Here is a 22,581-nt window from a genome sequence, read left to right as displayed (position 1 = left end):
CAGCCAGGAAATAGCAGTTTTGTAACGTAATTAGCTGGAAACATATTTGGATCGAACCAAATTTTTCCAGAAAAATTTGGCGAACCGGCGAATCGAATTTTAAAACAATTCGCTTATCTCTAGTGACCATGAAGCACGAGGAAATTCGGCTTGAAGTCCACTAAATTATCATTTAATTTATTAATAATATCGAAGATGGGATTAATAGCAACCTTTCTGTTTTTGTACATGACACTAAGCTATGTAGCACTGTGCAGTCTGTGGAAGATGTACAAAAATTACAAGCTGACTTGAGCACTCTGAGTGATTGGGCATCAGTTTGGCAAATGATGTTTAATATGGATACGTGTAAAGTTTTGCATCTTGGTAGTAATAATCTATGTGTATCATATGTCCTAGGCGATGTAACACTGGGAGAGTCACTTGGAGAGAAGGATTTTGGTGTCCTTGTAGATCATAGATTAAATAACAGCATACAATGTCAATCAGCTGCTTCTAAGGCTACCAGGATATTGTTATACATTAAACAAGGCATGGACTTGCGGGACAGGGATATAATATTACTACTTTAGATAACTCTCGTGTTGCCTCATCTGGAATATGCAGTTCAGTTCTAGGCACCAGTCCATAGAAAGGATGCTCTAGAGCAGGAGAGAGTACAAAGGAGAGCAACTAAACTGATAAGAGGCATGAAGGGTAGTAGTTATGGGGAAAGATTAAAATAATTAAATGTATTTAATATTGAGAAAAGACATCTAACGTCTGATTAACCTATACAAATATATAAATGGGCCGTACAAAAAATATGCTAAAAAGCTGTTCCATTTAAAATCCCCTCAAAAGATAAGGGGGCTCTGCCTCCATCTGGAGAAGAAAAAGCTTAGTCTCCAGAGGCCTCCAGGCTTCTTCACTGTGAGAACTGTGAATCTATGGAATAGTCTACCTCAGGTTGTGGTCACAGCGGGAACAGTGGTCAGTTTTAAAAAGGGCTTAGGCCTCTTTCACACTTGCGTTGTCCGGATCCGGCGTGTACTCCACTTGCCGGAATTACACGCCGGATCCGGAAAAACGCAAGTGTACTGAAAGCATTTGAAGACGGAACCGTCTTCCAAATGCGTTCAGTGTTACTATGGCACCCAGGACGCTATTAAAGTCCTGGTTGCCATAGTAGGAGCGGGGAGCGGGATAGGGTATTCTTACAGTCCGTGCGGCTCCCGGGGCGCTCCAGAAGGACGTCAGAGCGCCCCATGCGCATGGATGACGTGATCCATGTGATCACATGATCCATGCACTTGGGGCGCCCTGACGTCACTCTGGAGCGCCCGGGGAGCCGCACGGACGGTAAGTATACTGCTCCCCCGCTCCCCACTACACTTTACCATGGCTGCCAGGACTTTAGCGTCCCGGCAGCCATGGTAACCACTCTGAAAAAGCTAAATGTCGGCTCCGGCAATGCGCCGAAACGACGTTTAGCTTAAGGCCGGATCCGGATAAATGCCTTTCAATGGGCATTAATTCCGGATCCGGCCTTGCGGCAAGTGTTCCGGATTTTTGGCCAGAGCAAAAAGCGCAGCATGCTGCGGTATTTTCTCCGGCCAAAAAACGTTCCGTTCCGGAACTGAAGACATCCTGATGCATCCTGATGCATCCTGAACGGATTTCTCTCCTTTCAGAATGCATTAGGATAATCCTGATCAGGATTCTTCCGGCATAGAGCCCCGACGACGGAACTCTATGCCGGAAGACAAGAACGCAAGTGTGAAAGAGCCCTTAGATAACTGACATTAATGCTTATAAAATTGTGTAGAAATCTCTGTCTCACTCCCTTCTATAAAATTACAATTTTAATGAGTTCAGCACCATTTCACAAACAGAACAATTCATTTATTTTCTAACTTGCTGCATTCACATTGCAGTTATAATTGTTCAGATTCTTTTTCACTATTTGGTACGCTGCTATAATGGGAATTATTGCAAACAACAATTCTGCAATCCTCTTCAGAAATATATTGGACAGCATAGTCTGTTCTGTTTTGTGGAGGCCACTCTGGATCTTTCTGTATTTTCCTTTGCAACTTTCTGTACTGGCTTTTTGATTTGTACTTGAATAGTCTCTTTATCCAGAGCCAGAGTTCTCTGTTGTCAATAAACCACATCTGAGATAAAAGAAATGTAAAATTAAAGTTAATCACAAATAGAAGTATAGATGTGGTCCTTAGTTTAGCTTAAATTGAACTTTAATCCCTCATGAAACATATTTAATACAATGTCAAGAGTTAATAAAACGCTTTACAGGCTCATATCAGGGATGGGGCATGCATAGACACATAGAAGATATCTTGTAATGCAAGGAAATATAACTATGTAATCAAAAAGTAGCAGGCACCAATATGTTGCAACCAGGGCCGCTTTAACTATAAGACAAAATAGTGCAACTGCACTATACCCCTCTGGCAGTGGAGCCTTTCCACTGGAAGAAAATACAGCCGAAAACTGTAAGGAAGCATAGAGCCATTAAATAAAGGGCCATATTTATTTTCACAACCCCTCATTTGCCTAGACTGCACTGTACTGTTACCCACAGCAGAGGAGAAAGGGAGAGAGACCAGCAGTGCTCCTCCCTATCCTTTATCTATCTTGTTACAGTTGAAGGACTTACAGTCACATGATCATTATGTAAGTGTCCGAGGTCTGGTCTAGGGTCTGTTCTATATTTACAGGTCTGGCCAATTAATCTCTCTATTTGTTTAGAGAGTCTTGGTTTGTTTATTCTGGGGGTCTGGTCTACAGTTTATTGTTTGGAGGGTATGAGCTAGGCTCTGTATTTGGTCTTTATTTATAAAATGATTTCTTCTGGGGTCTGAGGTAAAATATGTATTTTGAGATCAGTATTTTTTTAAGGGGGGGGGGGGGGGTCCGGTCTAATGTTGGTAGTTAGGGATGATCGAATCGACTTCGTATGAAACATCCGAAGTCGATTCGCATAAAACTTCGTTCTAATACTGTATGAAGCAGGAGCTCCGTACAGTATTAGAATGTATTGGCTCCGATGAGCAGAAGTTATTACTTAGCGAAGTCTCGCAAGACTTTGCATAATAACTTCATAAATCAATTTCTACTGTAAAAAAAATTTCCATTTCGGGTTCATTTCCAATATTCAAACGAAGTATAATGCGAATCAACTTTGGATGTTTCATCCGAAGTCGATTCGATCATCCCTATTGGTAGTCATTGCATGTAGCATTTTTGGTGTGAAAGTAAAAAAAAAAAAAGGTTTGTCAAACAGACAATGTGATATTATATGGATGACACTGCATAACATTTTACCAGTAAGAGAAGTGCAAAATAAGAGAGAACTTATTAGATTTGAAGTTTGCCCAAGAGAAGGTAGTGGGGCAAGAGAGATCGTGAGACATATGGTGTGAAATTGCGATTTTTTCATATGAAGTTTGGAAGATTGGCTTATGTCAGTTGGAAGTGGGGTGGGTGTATTCATGAAAAATAAAGAATTATGAGGGTCATTTGCTAACAGATATATGCCACTATTTGGCGTATATCTGTCGCAGATTTTGGTTCAAAGATTATTTGCGCCGCAATCTGCAACTTTTCCCCATCTCACACCAGGTCTTAAAAAAGAAGGCGTGATGTGGGTGGGGAAGGGAGTGGGCCAGTAGGCACGTCTCATTTATCATTTTTTTATGCCTGTTTTAGGCGTAGAAAATGGTCTAAATCTACACCAGCAATGGAGCCGGCATAGATTTAGACAGGCAGTGGATACTTCTAAGTTATGTAGAGGCCCGCCCTTCTACATAACTTAGGCGCATCCACCGCCAGCTCAAGGGGTATTAAGACCAGTGTCTAAAACACTGGTCTTAATAAATTACTCCATATGTGGCAAATTATGTGTGATGGAAAGTTTGTGGGATGTGAGAAATTTATAAAAGTAATATTGTATCTGTGAACAAATGTGTTAACAGGATTCTATCTAGACTATACATAGAGAACATATTGTAGGAAGACGCAAGGGGCCATAGATGATGGAAGGTAAATGTCACCGAGATTCCTGGCCTCGGTGAGGTAAGAGTCGGTAGTTTTAAGTGTCAGCGGCAGCTAGTGCTGATTGACACTGTTTTGTTGTTAGTATGGCTGTAAAGCCGATTCGGGCCGGCTCTTACTGGGAGTAGCCAAAGTGCTGGGTGTGTGGCTTCTCCCCTTGCTCCAGACCGGTTATCTTTTGGCCTAAATAAAAGCCAGCCAGCAGTCTCAGGTGGGTGTAGTTTTTCCTTCATCTGACAGAGAAGCTGGGGAGTCTCTGTGTTTTTGGACCTATGAATTTGTGCCGTGCTAAAGGGCTAAGAGCCGCATGCCGGAAAACAGGCCCCTAAAGCTTGCTGTGGACTGCGGATGGAAAACTGCTAACCAGGTGAAGATTTTGTTCTATGGACATGGTGTGAACAAACACCAAGACTGTGAACGGGTATTTTGTTTTTCCTTATGTGTGAATAAACACTGAACTGTTTAAGTAAAAGACTTTGTGATTGCCTCTATACTGCATCCACTAGCCTGTCTACCACAGCGAAGCCCCACAATTGGTGTAGGATGCAGGCAAACGGAGTGAGGCAGGCCTAAAGGCTGAAAAGTTTTTGGTTTTTTTTCCCGGGCACAAGTGCATGTCCTACATTAAGCCGGCAAGGTTACAACCTGTGTCTCCGGACAAAATGGAGGCGGTCATGAAAGCCTCCGCGGAGGCTAACTTGCAGCAGCGGCAGGCTAACAAGCAGCAGCAGGAAACCAACCAGCTGCTATTACAACATGTCATGGTGTTGCAAGCGGCCGGAGCATCCCAGAACGTCCACGATGCCCGGAAAGCTGTCTGTGCGGCAATCCCTTAGATGTCCCCCTCGGATGATGTAGAGACCTATATGGCAATGTTCGAAAAGGCGGCCGTGAGGGAGAAGTTACCCCAAGAGAAGTGGGCTGAGGTCGTCGCTCCATTCCTGGCGTCTGGGCTCCAGCAAGTGTTTTTTGATTTTCCCGATGATCAAGCGTCCGACTACCCGACCGTAAAAGGTGAGATCCTGGCAAGACTGGGGGTGAATGTATTGGTCCGGGCTCAATGGGTGCACCAGTGGGAATTTAACTCGGCTGAACCCGCCAGGCCACAGTATTATGACCTGCTACACCGGTTGCAGAAATGGCTTCAGCATGACATATTGACTCCCACTGCTATGCTGGACCATCTGTTGGCAGATGTGTTTTGGAGGGCTTTGCCGTACCATCTCCTGCACTGGAACGGCTAGGTATCTCGTGGTAATGCCTTAGAGATGGTTGACCTGGTGGAGTGCTACGAGGCCACCAGAAATCTGCATGGGGTTCTTTTGGGAGGGGGCCCGTCAAACCCCGGAAATCTCCACCCCAGACCCGGCGGCCAGTGCAAGCCAAACCCGCCCGGGATGCATCCTCTGCAGCCCCAGTCGCGGTGGTTTTCTGGCGGTGCGCTCCCTCACCTCATACATCGGGTCACCGCGCTGCTGTGGCGGGGACTCGATGGTTGCCATGGCAGCCCCAAGCCATTCCAAGGCTTCGGGCCTGGCATGTACAGAGGCCTAGGAGGCCCAGCGCCCAGGCTGGATCTCCTAGGCAACTGTTAGCGTCTTACAGTGTAAGACACTAACAGTTCAATACAGCACAATACAGATGTATCGTGCTGCATTGAAACAGGGATCAGACCCTGTAATGTTGAATTCACAGAGTGGGACAAATAATAAAGTGAAAAAAAAAAGGTAATAAAACTGAAGTTTTACAAAAAAAAATAAAAGTTTCAAGTAAAAAAAAAAAAGCGTCCTTTTCAAAAAATAAAGGAAAAAAAAAAGAGAAAAAAAGGAAAAGACATATTCACATATTAGGTATCGTCGCGTCCGTATCGACAAGCTCTATAAACATATCACATGGCCTAACCCCTCAGATGAACACCGTAAAAAACAAAAACTGTGCTAAATAAACTATTTTTTGTCACCTTACATCACAAAAAGTGTAATAGCAAGCGATCAAAAGTCATATGCACACCAAAATAGTGCCAATCAAACCGTCATCTCATCCCGCAAAAAATGAGACCCTACCTAAGATAATTGCCCAAAAACTGAAAAAACTATGGCTCTCAGAATATGGAGACACTAAAACATGATGTTTTTTTGGTTTCAAAAATTATATTATTGTGTAAAACTTAGGCCTCATGCACACGACCGTTGTGTGCATCCGTGGCCGTTGTGGCGTTTTCCATTTTTTTTCGAGGACCCATTGATTTTCAATGGGTCAGTGGAAAAATCGTAAGTGCACCGTTTTGCAGCCGCATCCGTGATCCGTGTTTCCTGTCCGTCAAAAAAATATAACCCATCCTATTTTTTTGACGGACAACGGTTCACGAACCCATTCAAGTCAATGGGTCCGTGAAAGAACACGGATGCACACAAGATTGGCATCCGCGTCCGTGATCCGTGGCCGTAGGTTACTTTCATACAGACGGATCCGAAGATCTGTCTGCATGAAAGCTTTTTCTGAGCTGAGTTTTCACTTTGTGAAAACTCAGAACCGACAGTATATTCTAACACAGAGGCGTTCCCATAGTGATGGGGACGCTTCTAGTTAGACTATACTACGAACTGTGTACATGACTGCCCCCTGCTGCCTGGCAGCACCCGATCTCTTACAGGGGGCTGTGATCCGCACAATTAACCCCTCAGGTGCTGCACCTGAGGGGTTAATTGTGCATATCATAGCCCCCTATAAGAGATCAGGGGCTGCCAGGCAGCAGGGGGCAGATCCCCCTCCCTCCCCAGTTTTAATTTCATTGGTGGCCAGTGCAGCCCCCCCGGCCCCCCCTCCCTCTATTGTAATATCATTGGTGGCCAGTGTGCGGCCCCCCCCTCCCTCTATTGTAATATCATTGGTGGCCAGTGTGCGGCCCCCCCGCCCCCCCTCCCTCTATTGTAATATCATTGGTGGCCAGTGTGCGGCCTCCCCCCGCCCCCCTTCCTTTATTGTATTTTCATTGGTGGCCAGTGTGCGGCCCCCCCCTCTATTGTATTAATATCATTGGTGGCCAGTGTGCGGCCCCCCCGCCCCCCTCCCTCTATTGTAATATCATTGGTGGCCAGTGTGCGGCCTCCCCTCCCCCCCCCCTTCCCGATCATTGGTGGCAGCGGAGATTCGGATCGGAGTCCCAGTTTAATCGCTCTGGGGCTCCGATCGGTAACCATGGCAACCAGGATGCTACTGCAGGCCTGGTTGCCATGGTTACTTAGCAATATTACAATATTAGAAGCATCATACTTACCTGCTGCGATGTCTGTGACCGGCCGGGAGCTCCTCCTACTGGTAAGTGACAGGTCTGTGCGGCGCATTGCAGTATCGTCCTGGTTGCCATGGTTACCGATCGGAGCCCCAGAGCGATTAAACTGGGACTCTGATCGGAATCTCCGCTGCCACCAATGATCGGGGGGGGGAGGGGAGGCCGCACACTGGCCACCAATGATATTACAATAGAGGGAGGGAGGGGGGCCGACGGAGGCCGCACACTGGCCACCAATGAAATTACAATAGAGGGGGGGAGGGGGGTCGACAGAGGCCGCACACTGGCCACCAATGAAATTACAATAAAGGGGGGGAGGGGGGCCGACAGGGGCCGCACACTGGCCACCAATTAAATTACAATAGAGGGGGGAGGGGGGCCGACGGAGGCCGCACACTGGTCACCAATGAAATTACAGTAGAGGGGGGCCGACAGAGGCCGCACACTGGCTACCAATGATAATACAATAGAGGGGGGGTCGGGGGGGCCGCACACTGGCCACCAATGATATTACAATAGAGGGGGGGCGGGGGGGCCGCACACTGGCCACCAATGATATTCAAACTGGGGAGGGAGGGGCGTCTGCCCCCTGCTGCCTGGCAGCCCCTGATCTCTTACAGGGTGCTATGATACGCACAATTAACACCTTCAGGTGCGGCACCTGAAGGGTTAATTGTGCTGATCACAGCCCCCTGTAAAAGATCGGGTGCTGCCAGGCAGCAGGGGGCAGTCATGTACACAGTTTGTAGTATTTTTGAACTAGAAGCGTCCCCATCACTATGGGAACGCCTCTGTGTTAGAATATACTGTCGGATCTGAGTTTCACGATGTAACTCAAATCCGATGGTATATTCTAACATAGAGGCGTTCCCATGGTGATGGGGACGCTTCAAGTTAAAATATACCATCGGATTGGAGAAAACTCTGATCCTATGGTATATTAACTCCTGACTTTACATTGAAAGTCAATAGTGGACGGATCCGTTTGAAATTGCACCATATTGTGTCAACGTCAATCGGATCCGTCCCCATTGACTTGCATTGTAATTCAGGACGGATCCGTTTGGCTCCGCACGGCTAGGCGGACACCAAAACGACTTTTTTTTCATGTCCGTGGATCCTCTAAAAATCAAGGAAGACCCACGGACGAAAAAACGGTCACGGATTACAGACCAACGGAACTCCGGAACTGTGCTAAATAAACAATTTTTTGTCACCTTACATCACAAAAAGTGTAATAGCAAGCGATCAAAAAGTCATATGCGCCCCAAAATAGTGCCAATCAAACCGACATCTCATCCCGCAAAAATCATACCCTACCCAAGATAATCACACAAAAACTGAAAATACTATGGCTCTTAGACTATGGCTCTTTTGTTTCAAAAATGAAATCATTGTGTAAAACTTACATTAATAAAAAAAAGTATACATATTAGGTATCGCCGCGTTCGTATCGACCGGGTATATAAAAATATCACATGATCTAACCTGTCAGATGAATGTTGTAAATAACAAAACAAAAAAACGGTACCAAAACAGCTATTTCTTGTTACCTTGCCTCACAAAAATTGAAATATAGAGCAACAAAAAATCATATGTACCCTAAATTAGTACCAACAAAACTTCCACCCTATCCCGTAGTTTCTAAAATAGGGTCACTTTTTTGGAGTTTCTACTCTAGGGGTGCATTAGGGGGGCTTCAAATGGGACAAAATGGGACAAAATGGGACAAAATCTGCCTTCCAAAAACCGTATGGCATTCCTTTCCTTCTACGCCCGTGTGCCTGTACAGCAGTTATCGACCACATATGGGGTGTTTCTGTAAACTACAGAATCAGGTTCATAAATATTGAGTTTTGTTTGGCTGTTAACCCTTGCTTTGTAACTGGAAAAAAAATATTAAAATGGAAAATCTGCCAAAAAAGTAAAATTTTGAAATTGTATCTCTATTTTCCATTAATTCTTGTGGAACACCTAAAGGGTTAATGACGTTTGTAAAATCACTTTTGAATACCTTGAGAGGTGTAGTTTCTAGAATGGGTGGTTTCTATTATTTAAGCTTCCCAAAGTGACTTTAGTCCTGAACTGGTCCTTTAAAAAGTTGTTTTTTGAAAATTTCTGAGAAATTTCAAGATTTACTTCTAAACTAAGCCTTGTAACGTCCCCCAAAAATAAAATGTCATTCCCAAAATTATCCTAACATGAAGTAGACATATGGGAAATGTAAAGTAATAACTATTTTTGAAGGTATTAATATGTATTATAGAAGTAGAGAAATTGAAACTTGGAAATTTCTTTTCTTTCAAAATTTTTGGCAAATTTCGTATTTTTTTTATAAATAAAAATGATTTATTTTTTACTCCATTTTACCAGTGTCATGAAGTACAATATGTGACAAAAAAAACAATCTCAGAATGGTCTGGATAAGTCAAAGAGTTTTAAAGTTATCACCACATAAAGTGACACTGGTCAGATTTGCAAAAAATGGCCAAGTCCTGAAGGTGAAAATGAGCCCGGTCCTTAAGGGGTTAAGTTAAAGACTTTGTGATTGCCTCTATACTGCATCCGCTAGCCTGTCTACCAGATTTGCTCTGGTTTTGCACCCCACAATATACTGTATATACATATATAATTAATAAAAAAAATAATGACCATGGTGATGAGAGGTTTTAAAGCTAAATAATATGACTATTAACTTTGTGAATAGTTAAAAAAAGATCTCTTTGCCGGTGAGATGCCGGCTTCGCCATTATTATTAAAGTTATGCTTAAAGGGTTTCTGTCACCTGAAAAATGGGTATTAAGCTGGCTGACATTAGCGATGTGTTAATGTCAGCTGAACATAATTATATTAGTGTATATGTAGGGCGGCTCACTAGGACCCAAAAATGGAGTAAGATGCTCAATCCAAACAGAGCGTACCCAAAGCTTGTAGTAGGGGAAAAATATATAGGTAAAGGGAAGGCACTCTAATCATAAGTTATGCATGGAGAAGGATATTTATTATGAGATGGCTAGGTGAGCCAAATAGCATCGATATAAAATAGTAGATAAAAATGAATTAAATATATAGTACCAAATCCTAGGATATACAAAAATATAAAATGATGTAAAAAATAATATAATGGTGTAAAGAATAAATATACACAAAAATGTACACAAAATATAATCAAAAAATAGAGTCTTAGACACCTACTGAAGGTAGGTATAAATGTCCAGTCCTATGATATGGTATCCAGGAAATAAATGTGGTATTCAGGAATTAGATAAGAGATGGGTACCTTCTTTAGAAAGTAAGATAGCGTCCAGTATTATTTAGATTGCCCTCTTATTCATAATCCAGCAGTAATTTAGCGGTGGTTTTGCGGCTTTTCGTCACTTCCGGTGACGTCACTTCACTTCCGCTCGATTTTAGTCGGCGTTCCACGTGGAGGCTGTTGGCGAGTAAGCCGCTGCAGATTTTGGAAGATAAATTTTTCTCCGGAGCTTTAGAACTTTAGGATCCTTTTGTGGTGTCACTAGCTAGTTTGAGTATGGCTAACTCAATACCCCATTGAGTTAGCCATACTCAAACTAGCTAGTGACACCACAAAAGGATCCTAAAGTTCTAAAGCTCCGGTGCAAAATTTCTCTTCCAAAATCTTCAGCGGCTTACTCGCCAACAGCCTCCACGTGGAACGCCGACTAAAATCGAGCGGGAGAGCGAGCGAGCGGAAGTGAAGTGAAGTCACCGGAAGTGACGAAAAGCCGCAAAACCAACAGGCAGAGCGAATAGCCCCGCGGGCGGGAATACTACACGAGGACGCTATCCTCCCGCCAGGAGCCGCTTACCAGCCTACCATTGGCCACCAGGAGGGTAACGTACCTGCTACTATAGCACCATTACCTATTATAACTTATTACTGCTGGATTATGAATAAGAGGGCAATCTAAATAATACTGGACGCTACCTTACTTCCTAAAGAAGGTACCCATCTCTTATCTAATTCCTGGATACCACATTTATTTCCTGGATACCATATCATAGGACTGGACATTTATACCTACCTTCAGTAAGTCTCTAAGACTCTATTTTTAATACTTTTTGATTATATTTTGTGTACATTTTTGTGTAGATTTATTCTTTACACCATTATATTATTTTTGACATCATTTTATATTTTTGTATATCCTAGGATTTGCTACTATATATTTAATTCATTTTTATCTACTATTTTATATCGATGCTATTTGGCTCACCTAGCCATCTCATAATAAATATCCTTCTCCATGCATAACTTATGATTAGAGTGCCTTCGCTTTACCTATATAATTATATTAGTGCCATCTCACTGCCTGCCGCCATTATTGAGAAAAACAAACTTTTATAATATGCTAATTAGCCTCTAGGAGCTCCTAGAGCAGGCATGCTCAACCTGCGGCCCTCCAGCTGTTGTAAAACTACAACTTCCATCATTCCCAGACAACCTACAGCTATCAGCCTACAGCATCGCATGGTGGGAGTTGTAGTTTTACAACAGCTGGAGGGCCGCAGGTTGAGCATCCCTGTCCTAGAGGCTCCGTTTGCCCACCTCTTTTCACGCCCTTCTTCTCTTGATTGACAGAGCCAGGGCAGCGCTGCTCTCCTCCCGCCGGCTGCGTCTGCAAATGGAGCCTCTAGGAGCAAGTGCAACGCCCCCCCGCTCCTAGAGGCTAATTAGCATATTATAAAAGTTTGATTTTCTAAATAAAAGCTTTAGGCAGAGAGATGGCACTAATATAGTTATGTTCAGCTAACATTAGCACATCGCCAGCTTAATATCCATTTTTTAGGTGACAGAAACCCTTTAAAGGGGTTGTCCGGGATTGGGGACATTTGTCTAATGGTAATCTAATAACATAAACATTACAAACATGCATGTGGTACCTTTAGAGCATATTGCTGAAGCCCCGTTTTCCTCATGATAATTTTTGTCTGGAAGTGAGTGTTTTCTTTTCTTCAGTGACGTACCAGGTCCCTGGCAGGCGAGCAAAGCCTCCTCTTCCTCTGCTCAGGGAGCCCGGTGACGTCACTGGCAGTTTAGATAATTATCCAGAGAGGTTGGAGGGGCAGTAACTTGTCCGGCCGGCATCACGCTAAGTCCCGCCCCCCAGTGTGGTGACGTCACCAGGCATTCAGCATTTCAATGAATGGAACGAGGATTACTATGCTTGTTAACATTGAAAACTCCTCCCATCTGAATTACTTGCTAATAGGGCAGAAGGCTTTAGAAAGGAGGAATTCCTTTCACCACAGCACCACAAAATTACATGGCCATGCTAATTGCATTTATTGCATTTAGACAATGGCATGTTGATTGTGTAAAAAAAAAAAGATAATTAAACAATAGCTCAGTTGAAAGAAAAGGTAATAATAGTGTAATCAGTCTGCTTTTTTTTTTGTTGATTTGAAATAAACGGATAATCCTGTGGTTTCCTGTGGTTATACATATGTTTCAACTGATTGCCAGGTCAGTATATAAGGTTTACCTTAAAATATGTATATATATATATATATATATATATATATATATATAAAACACAATTTTCCATTGTTATATATATATATACACACTCACCTAAAGAATTATTAGGAACACCTGTTCTATTTCTCATTAATGCAATTATCTAGTCAACCAATCACATGGCAGTTGCTTCAATGCATTTAGGGGTGTGGTCCTGGTCAAGACAATCTCCTGAACTCCAAACTGAATGTCAGAATGAGAAAGAAAGGTGATTTAAGCAATTTTGAGCGTGGCATGGTTGTTGGTGCCAGATGGGCCGGTCTGAGTATTTCACCATCTGCTCAGTTACTGGGATTTTCACGCACAACCATTTCTAGGGTTTACAAAGAATGGTGTGAAAAGGGAAAAGCATCCAGTATGCGGCAGTCCTGTGGGCAAAAATGCCTTGTGGATGCTAGATGTCAGAGGAGAATGGGCCGACTGATTCAAGCTGATAGAAGAGCAACGTTGACTGAAATAACCACTCGTTACAACCGAGGTATGCAGCAAAGCATTTGTGAAGCCAAACACGCACAACCTTGAGGCGGATGGGCTACAACAGCAGAAGACCCCACCGGGTACCACTCATCTCCACTACAAATTGGAAAAAGAGGCTACAATTTGCACGAGCTCACCAAAATTGGACTGTTGAAGACTGGAAAAATGTTACCTGGTCTGATGAGTCTCGATTTCTGTTGAGACATTCAAATGGTAGAGTCCGAATTTGGTGTAAACAGAATGAGAACATGTATCCATCCTCTGATGGCTACTTCCAGCAGGATAAGTCACCATGTCACAAAGCTCGAATCATTTCAAATTGGTTACTTGAACATGACAATGAGTTCACTGTACTAAAATGGCCCCCACAGTCACCAGATCTCAACCCAATAGAGCATCTTTGGGATGTGGTGGAACGGGAGCTTCGTGCCCTGGATGTGCATCCCTCAAATCTCCATCAACTGCAATATGCTATCCTATCAATATAGGCCAACATTTCTAAAGAACTTTAGCACCTTGTTGAATCAATGCCACGTAGAATTAAGGCAGTTCTGAAGGCAAAAGGGGGTCCAACACCGTATTAGTATGGTGTTCCTAATAATTCTTTAGGTGAGTGTATATATATATAGATGGGAGCGTGCCCCTTAGGCCTCATGCACACGACCGTGGTGTGTTTTGCAGTCTGCAAATCGCGGATCCGCAAAACATGGATGGCGTCCGTGCGCGTTCCACAATTTGCGGAACGGCACGGACAGCCTTTACATATAACTACCTATTCTTGTCCGCAAAGAGCGAACAAGAATAGGACATGTTCTATTTTTTTTTCGGGGCCACGGAACGGAGCAACAGTTGAAGTGTTGAAATTAATGGGTCCGCATCCGAGCTGCCCATGCGGACCAAAACAACGGCCGTGTGCATGAGGCCTAACAGTGTGACGGTGTCCGGTATGTTTATGTATGCATGTGGGAGCGTGCCCCTTACAGTGTGATGGTGTCCGGTATGTTTATGTATACATGTGGGAGCGTGCCCCTTACAGTGTGACGGTGTCCGGTATGTTTATGGATACCGTTGGAGCGTTCCCCTTATAGTGTGACGTGTCCGATTGTCTCTCTGCTCTGCAAACACTGAGCACATGACAGATGCCAGGGATAGAGCAAAGAGAAGTTTATGGGTGTACAAACCGGATTCCAAAAAAGTTGGGACACTATACAATCGTGAATAAAAACTGAATGCAATGATGTTGAGGTGTCAACTTCTAATATTTTATTCAGAATAGAACATAAATCACGGAACAAAAGTTTAAACTGAGAAAATGTACCATTTTAAGGGAAAAATATGTTGAATCAGAATTTCATGGTGTCAACAAATCCCCAAAAAGTTGGGACAAGGCCATTTTCACCACTGTGTGGCATCTCCCCTTCTTACAACACTCAACAGACGTCTGGGGAACAAGGAGACCAGTTTCTCAAGTTTAGAAATAGGAATGCTCTCCCATTCTTGTCTAATACAGGCCTCTAACTGTTCAATCTTCTTGGGCCTTCTTTGTTGCACCTTCCTCCTTATAATCACCAAAAAAATGAATGAAAATAACTTACATATGTATGAAGATCCAAACAACTTTATTGTAAGTATATATCAACATATAAACAATACATACATATATAATAAAACAGGCAGCACAAGGCGGGACACACAGATGAGTAGTAAGACCCAAGGAGAGGCCTGGGAGATCGATGCACGAAATAACAGGGAAAAAGAATGCTAGCTGAAAGAGCATACCTCAAAACCTCATAGCAGCAACGCCCCATACAAAGTGCAGAGGAGGCGATTGTAGAGATTGAGGTTGAAATAAAAGGGACAAAGTATAAACATACCCTGAATGGTGCAGAGATCTCTCGGCCGACTCCTGACCCAACGCCGTTTCGCCAGCAGATCTGTTATTTCGTGCATCGATCTCCCGGCCTCTCCTTGGGTCCTGCCACTCATCTGTGTGTCCCGCCTTGTGCTGCCTGTTTTATTATATATGTATGTATTGTTTATATGTTTATATATACTTACAATAAAGTTGTTTGGATCTTCATACATATGTAAGTTATTTTCATTCTTTTTTTGGTGATTATTATGACTCCTTTGGGGTCCGATGTTTTTGATTTTAATCTGTCCGGTTAATATTGGTTGACCTTCCTCTTTATGATGTGCCAAATGTTCTCTATAGGTGAAAGATCTGGACTGCAGACTGGCCATTTCAGTACCCGGATCCTTCTCTTACGCAGCCATGATGTTGTGATTGATGCAGAATGTGGTCTGGCATTATCTTGTTGAAAAATGCAGGGTCTTCCCTGAAAGAGATGACGTCTAGATGGGAGCATATGTTGTTCTAGAACCTGAATATATTTTTCTACATTGATGGTGCCTTTCCAGACATGCAAGCTGCCCATGCCACACGCACTCATGCAACCCCATACCATCAGAGATGCAGACTTCTGAACTATGCGTTGATAACAACTTGGTTTGTCCTTGTCCTCTTTGGTCCGGATGACATGGCGTCCCAGATTTCCAAGACTCGTCTGACCACAGAACAGTCTTCCATTTTGCCACACTCCATTTTAAATGATCCCTGGCCCAGTGAAAACGCCTGAGCTTGTGGATCTTGCTTAGAAATGACTTCTTCTTTGCACTGTAGAGTTTCAGCTGGCAACGGCGGATGGCACGGTGGATTGTGTTCACTGACAATGGTTTCTGGAAGTATTCCTGAGCCCAATCTGTGATTTCCTTTACAGTAGCATTCCTGTTTGTGGTGCAGTGTCGTTTAAGGGCCCGGAGATCACGGGCATCCAGTATGGTTTTACGGCCTTGACCCTTACGCACAGAGATTGTTCCAGATTCTCTGAATCTTCGGATGATGTTATGCACAGTTGATGATGATAGATGCAAAGTCTTGACAATTTTTTGCTGGGTAACACCTTTCTGATATTGCTCCACTATCTTTCTGCGCAACATTGTGGGAATTGGTGATCCTCTACCCATCTTGGCTTCTGAGAGACACTGCCACTCTGAGAAGCTCTTTTTATACCCAATCATGTTGCCAATTGACCTAATTAGTGTTAATTGGTCTTCCAGCTCTTCGTTATGCTCAAATTAACTTTTTCCAGCCTCTTATTGTTACTTGTCCCAACTTTTTGGGGATTTGTTGACACCGTGAAATTTTGAATCAACGTATTTTTCCTTTAAAATGATACATTTACTCGGATTAAACGTTTGATCTGTCATCTACGTTCTATTACAAATAAAATATTGACATTTGCCATCTCCACATCATTGCATTCAGTTTTTATTCACAATTTGTTTAGTGTCCCAACTGTTTTGGAATCCGGTTTGTACATATGGGGGAGGAATATGAAGCAGGAGAATGAATATGTATGAGGAGGGCGGATCGAAGGAGGTGTGGAGGCTGTGCAGAATGCATGAATATGTATGAGGGGGCGGGTGCAGGGACACGATGTTAGACAGGAGAAATCAGCAGATGCAGCCCTGCACTGGGACCCACAGTGCACAGCAGCAAGAAGTGAAGGAACAGATAAACAGATATGTAAACAATTTGTTCAGGACTGTAGGAGCTGTGCTCCAGTGTAAAATATACCTCAAACATCCTTGGGAACAACTTACTAAACGTGAGTAAGATGTTATAAAAAAAATAAGTTTAATCCCGGACAACCCCTTTAAAAGGTGTTTTCCGGTAATATTGATTTTTAAGCAAGTCCCTGCAGCCTGCCCCATGAATTAGAAGATTCATACTTACCTGCTCCTCCACACTCTGGACCTCTGCACTGCTTCTCTATCTTCAATGCCCACACTGTTTACATTTGGCAGTGCATGGGCATGGTCACATGCACCGCTTAAGCTAATGACTGGGTTCATCGGTGACGTCATTGGCTGGAGTGGTGCACGTGACCATTTCTAAGCACTGCCGGATGTTAACAATGAGGGAACTGGAAGATGAAGACAATGGAGGCATAGGAAGGCGTGAAGCAGGTAAGTATGAATTTTCTATTTCAGGGGGCCTGCTGCAGGCACTTGTTTAAAAGTAAATATTACAAGAAAACCCTTTAAGGCCTGTTAAAAAGGCTCAGTATTAACTTTTGGATAACTATGTATCATCTAGTGGTGTGAGATGCCCAGTTTCTTCTTCCTTTTGGAAAAAAATCTGACTTGCTCATCTTTTTCCTGGATGATAGTTATGTGTTGGCTAGCCTATTCTCTCTTTGTGTCTCTCTATCTTGTTTCTACCTTACCGAATAAAAAAAAAATTCAACAATTAGGTGTGAATTCCTAATTGATAGAATTGATTCACACATCTCTAGTTTGGCCATAAAATTCTATGGGTGCGCTGGCATATATGTCAATTGTGTAACCCAGCCATTGTGTGAATTGCACATTAGCTTTCAGGTTGGGCATGAGAATTATGCCATTTTATGGTGAAGACTCAGAAGTGCCTATAAAATTGCATGAGCAATTCTTTAGGAAGTTGCATCCTTACTGAAACACTGTCACTGTGCTGTTCACTGTGACACTGTATTTCTGTGTAGGCTAGCTGCCTGCACTCTCACGTACTTGCTGTGGTTGACATGTTCTGTGTGCTGGTTGCTTGTGTTGTGTGTGCTGGCTGCTGACTTCTGTGAGTGTATTTGAACTATTCCCTGTGTTTGTTCATGTAAGGTTTAATGTTTCCCGGATCTGTGTGTCTTAACATCAGGTGGTCTGATATCTTAATCACTCTGCTGTTTAGACCTGTGAGTTGTGTGCCTGGTAGATCAGTCTGTCTTTAGTCTCCAGGAAAGCTGTGTGCAGAGTATCCTGACCAGAGTGTTTGTGACTCAACCCTAAATCGTGTAGTCAGCCTGATTGTTTTCTGAGTGTGAACGCCGTGCTTCCTGTGTGTATTCTGATCTGCATGGGTTCCGGTTAATGCCGTTATCCTGATTCCGATCCTGATTCTGTGTTTGCTTGTTACCTTGATTCATGTCTGTTTGCTATGCTTGGGTTCTGGTTGTGTGAACAGGTGCCTGCAGCTCTAACTGTGGGTACTTGGACTTGGTCCCTGCACTTAGCCAGCATAGGGACTGTTGACCAGTTGGGGGATGATGTTTATGACAGATCATACAAGCAGGTAGGGAAAGTGTTCACGTGAGACTACTGAAGGTCTGCACTGTTCCAAACCCTTGTGTTGATTCTGAGTATGTTTGTGTATTGTAGCCATTGTTGAATAAAGTGTTTGCTTGTCTATTTTGTGTCCTGAAGACTTGTCTGTGAACACTGGGGATATGTTTAGTGGTTCTCCAAACCTCTGAACATGACAAAAAAACTATACAGAGGCAGTTGACATCTAAAATGCCAGGTGACTATTAAGATCTACTTGACCCCGCTTGGAGGTCTCCTGACAGATCACAATCTACTACTTGAAAGAAAAGTAGAGGGAGAACAGCACTCATCAGAGGGTCCATTTTGACAGATATATACCAAAATTAGAAAATGAACAGGCGGCACTCACCAATGGTGCAATCTTCTCATTATTGTCTCCGACTTGAAATACATTAGCGGACGGCTTTGGGCGGACAAACATACAATGCAGCCAGGAATGTGGCGACGGCCATTTTGCACCTAAACGCTTCCTCGGACCACTAACACATCGACGCGTGTGCGTCATCTAATTTATACCGGCTCCCACATGCGATCTCTGCACATGACGTAACAACCAGCGTCACAATTTTTATGCATTTTTACAGATATATTTGAGCCTTTTTCACCAGTAGATTAAACAAATTTGTATTTGCCTGCTATAATTCACTTGGTCAGTAGATGGTGACAAAGGATAAGATATACAGGGAGTGCAGAATTATTAGGCAAGTTGTATTTTTGAGGATTAATTTTATTATTGAACAACAACCATGTTCTCAATGAACCCAAAAAACTCATTAATATCAAAGCTGAATATTTTTGAAAGTAGTTTTTAGTTTGTTTTTAGTTTTAGCTATTTTAGGGGGATATCTGTGTGTTCAGGTGACTATTACTGTGCATAAATATTAGGCAACTTAACAAAAAACAAATATATACCCATTTCAATTATTTATTTTTACCAGTGAAACCAATATAACATCTCAACATTCACAAATATACATTTCTGACATTCAAAAACAAAACAAAACAAATCAGTGACCAATATAGCCACCTTTCTTTGCAAGGACACTCAAAAGCCTGCCATCCATGGATTCTGTCAGTGTTTTGATCTGTTCACCATCAACATTGCGTGCAGCAGCAACCACAGCCTCCCAGACACTGTTCAGAGAGGTGTACTGTTTTCCCTCCTTGTAAATCTCACATTTGATGATGGACCACAGGTTCTCAATGGGGTTCAGATCAGGTGAACAAGGAGGCCATGTCATTAGATTTTCATCTTTTATACCTTTTCTTGCCAGCCACGCTGTGGAGTACTTGGACGCGTGTGATGGAGCATTGTCCTGCATGAAAATCATGTTTTTCTTGAAGGATGCAGACTTCTTCCTGTACCACTGCTTGAAGAAGGTGTCTTCCAGAAACTGGCAGTAGGACTGGGAGTTGAGCTTGACTCCATCCTCAACCCGAAAAGGCCCCACAAGCTCATCTTTGATGATACCAGCCCAAACCAGTACTCCACCTCCACCTTGCTGGCGTCTGAGTCGGACTGGAGCTCTCTGCCCTTTACCAATCCAGCCACGGGCCCATCCATCTCGCCCATCAAGACTCACTCTCATTTCATCAGTCCATAAAACCTTAGAAAAATCAGTCTTGAGATATTTCTTGGCCCAGTCTTGACGTTTCAGCTTGTGTGTCTTGTTCAGTGGTGGTCGTCTTTCAGCCTTTCTTACCTTGGCCATGTCTCTGAGTATTGCACACCTTGTGCTTTTGGGCACTCCAGTGATGTTGCAGCTCTGAAATATGGCCAAACTGGTGGCAAGTGGCATCTTGGCAGCTGCACGCTTGACTTTTCTCAGTTCATGGGCAGTTATTTTGCGCCTTGGTTTTTCCACACGCTTCTTGCGACCCTGTTGACTATTTTGAATGAAACGCTTGATTGTTTGATGATTACGCTTCAGAAGCTTTGCAATTTTAAGAGTGCTGCATCCCTCTGCAAGATATCTCACTATTTTTGACTTTTCTGAGCCTGTCAAGTCCTTCTTTTGACCCATTTTGCCAAAGGAAAGGAAGTTGCCTAATAATTATGCACACCTAATATAGGGTGTTGATGTCATTAGACCACACCCCTTCTCATTACAGAGATGCACATCACCTAATATGCTTAATTGGTAGTAGGCTTTCGAGCCTATACAGCTTGGAGTAAGACAACATGCATAAAGAGGATGATGTGGTCAAAATACTCATTTGCCTAATAATTCTGCACTCCCTGTAGTCTCACTGAAGCTGTTTAGTAGGGATGAGCGAACCCGAACTGTACATTTTGGGGTGTTCGTGAAACGGACCCGAACCCGAACATTTTCGTAAAAGTTCGGGTTCGGTGTTCGGCGCTTTCTTGGCGCTTTTTGAAAGGCTGCAAAGCAGCCAATCAACAAGCGTCATACTACTTGCCCCAAGAGGCCATCACAGCCATGCCTACTATTGGCATGGCTGTGATTGGCCAGTGCAGCATGTGACCCAGCCTCTATTTAAGCTGGAGTCACGTAGCGCCGCACGTCACTCTGCTCTGATCAGTGTAGGGAGAGGATGCAACTGCTGCTGTTAGGGCGAGATTAGGCAGGGTTTTACTTACTGAAGTGATCGATGTAAAGCTGCCATCAAGTACATTTAACCATCAATAGTGTGTTGTTGTTTTTTTGCTATATCTTACATCAGGGGCTTGACTGTGCTTGCTATTTTATTGAGGGGTGAAATACAATTGCCAAAATAGCAGTACCCTAAATCTGGTGTTTCAACTGTGGCTAGCCAATTGTAATACTGTCTGCTGTCTGGCAAAGGATATATTTTTTTCTGGGTTGAAATACAATTCCCAAATTAGCAATTCCCTAAATCAGTGGTTTCTGCTGTAGCAGGCCAAGTTTAAATCTATCCATAAAAGGGTATATTACATTGAAGGTGCTGATAGGGTCATTCTCAATAACTTCAAACGCTACAGTGCATCTCCAAGTCTAATTCTGTCCGTAAACGTATACCTGTCATCTAGCGCCTAAATACTAGGCCTACAATTTATATTCAGCTAAATCTGTGGTTACTGCTGTGGCTGGTAAAGTTATTTAGTGTCCGTCAAAGCACAGTTTTTGTTCTGGGTTGAAATACAATTCCCAACTTAGCAATTCCATAAATCAGTGGTTTCTACTGTATCAGGCCAAGTTTAAATCTATCCATAAAAGGGTATATTAGATTAAAGGTGCGGATAGGGTCATTCTCAATAACTTCAAACGCTACCGTGCATCACCAAGTCTAATTCTGTCCGTAAACGTATACCTGTCATCCAGCGCCTAAATACTAGGCCTACAATTTATATTCAGCTAAATCTGTGGTTACTGCTGTGGCTGGTAAAGTTATTTAGTGTCCGTCAAAGCACAGTTTTTGTTCTGGGTTAAAATACAATTCCCAACTTAGCAATTCCATAAATCAGTGGTTTCTGCTGTATCAGGCCAAGTTTAAATCTATCCATAAAAGGGTATATTAGATTGAAGGTGCGGATAGGGTCATTCTCAATAACTTCAAATGCTACCGTGCATCTCCAAGTCTAATTCTGTCCGTAAACGTATACCTGTCATCCATCGCCTAAATACTAGACCTACAATTTATATTCAGCTAAATCTGTGGTTACTGCTGTGCCTGTATTAGTGTAATACGGTACCTAAGTAGATAGCCAGATAGTAAAAAAAGGCCTGAATTTGAATTCAATACATTGGGCCAAATAATTTTTTTCTTATTGTGGTGAACGGTAACAATGAGAAAAACATCTAGTAAGGGACACGGACGCGTACATGGTCGTGGTGGTGTTAGTGGACCCTCTGGTGCTGGGAGAGGACGTGGCCGTTCTGCCACAGCCACACGTCCTAGTGTACCAACTACCTCAGGTCCCAGTAGCCGCCAGAATTTACAGGGATATTTGGTGGGGCCCAATGCCGTTCTAAGGATGGTAAGGTCTGAGCAGGTACAGGCATTAGACAATTGGGTGGCCGACAGTGGATCC

General features: G+C 43.1%; 1 protein-coding gene across 1 annotated transcript in view; it reads right to left on the bottom strand.

The window, feature by feature from the left end:
• Positions 1-1,839: 1,839 nt before the first annotated feature.
• LOC120997971 (probable cation-transporting ATPase 13A5) overlaps positions 1,840-22,581 on the bottom strand; it is a 393,800-nt gene continuing 373,058 nt past the window's right edge. Inside the window, exon 30 of the mRNA XM_040428358.1 lies at positions 1,840-2,156. Coding sequence (XP_040284292.1) covers positions 1,917-2,156 — 240 coding nt within the window. The 3' untranslated portion in view covers positions 1,840-1,916. The remainder of the gene's footprint in view (positions 2,157-22,581) is intronic.

Source organism: Bufo bufo, chromosome 4 (assembly GCF_905171765.1).
Source record: "Bufo bufo chromosome 4, aBufBuf1.1, whole genome shotgun sequence".
NCBI lineage: Eukaryota > Metazoa > Chordata > Amphibia > Anura > Bufonidae > Bufo > Bufo bufo.
This window is presented reverse-complemented; position numbering and strand designations above follow the sequence as displayed.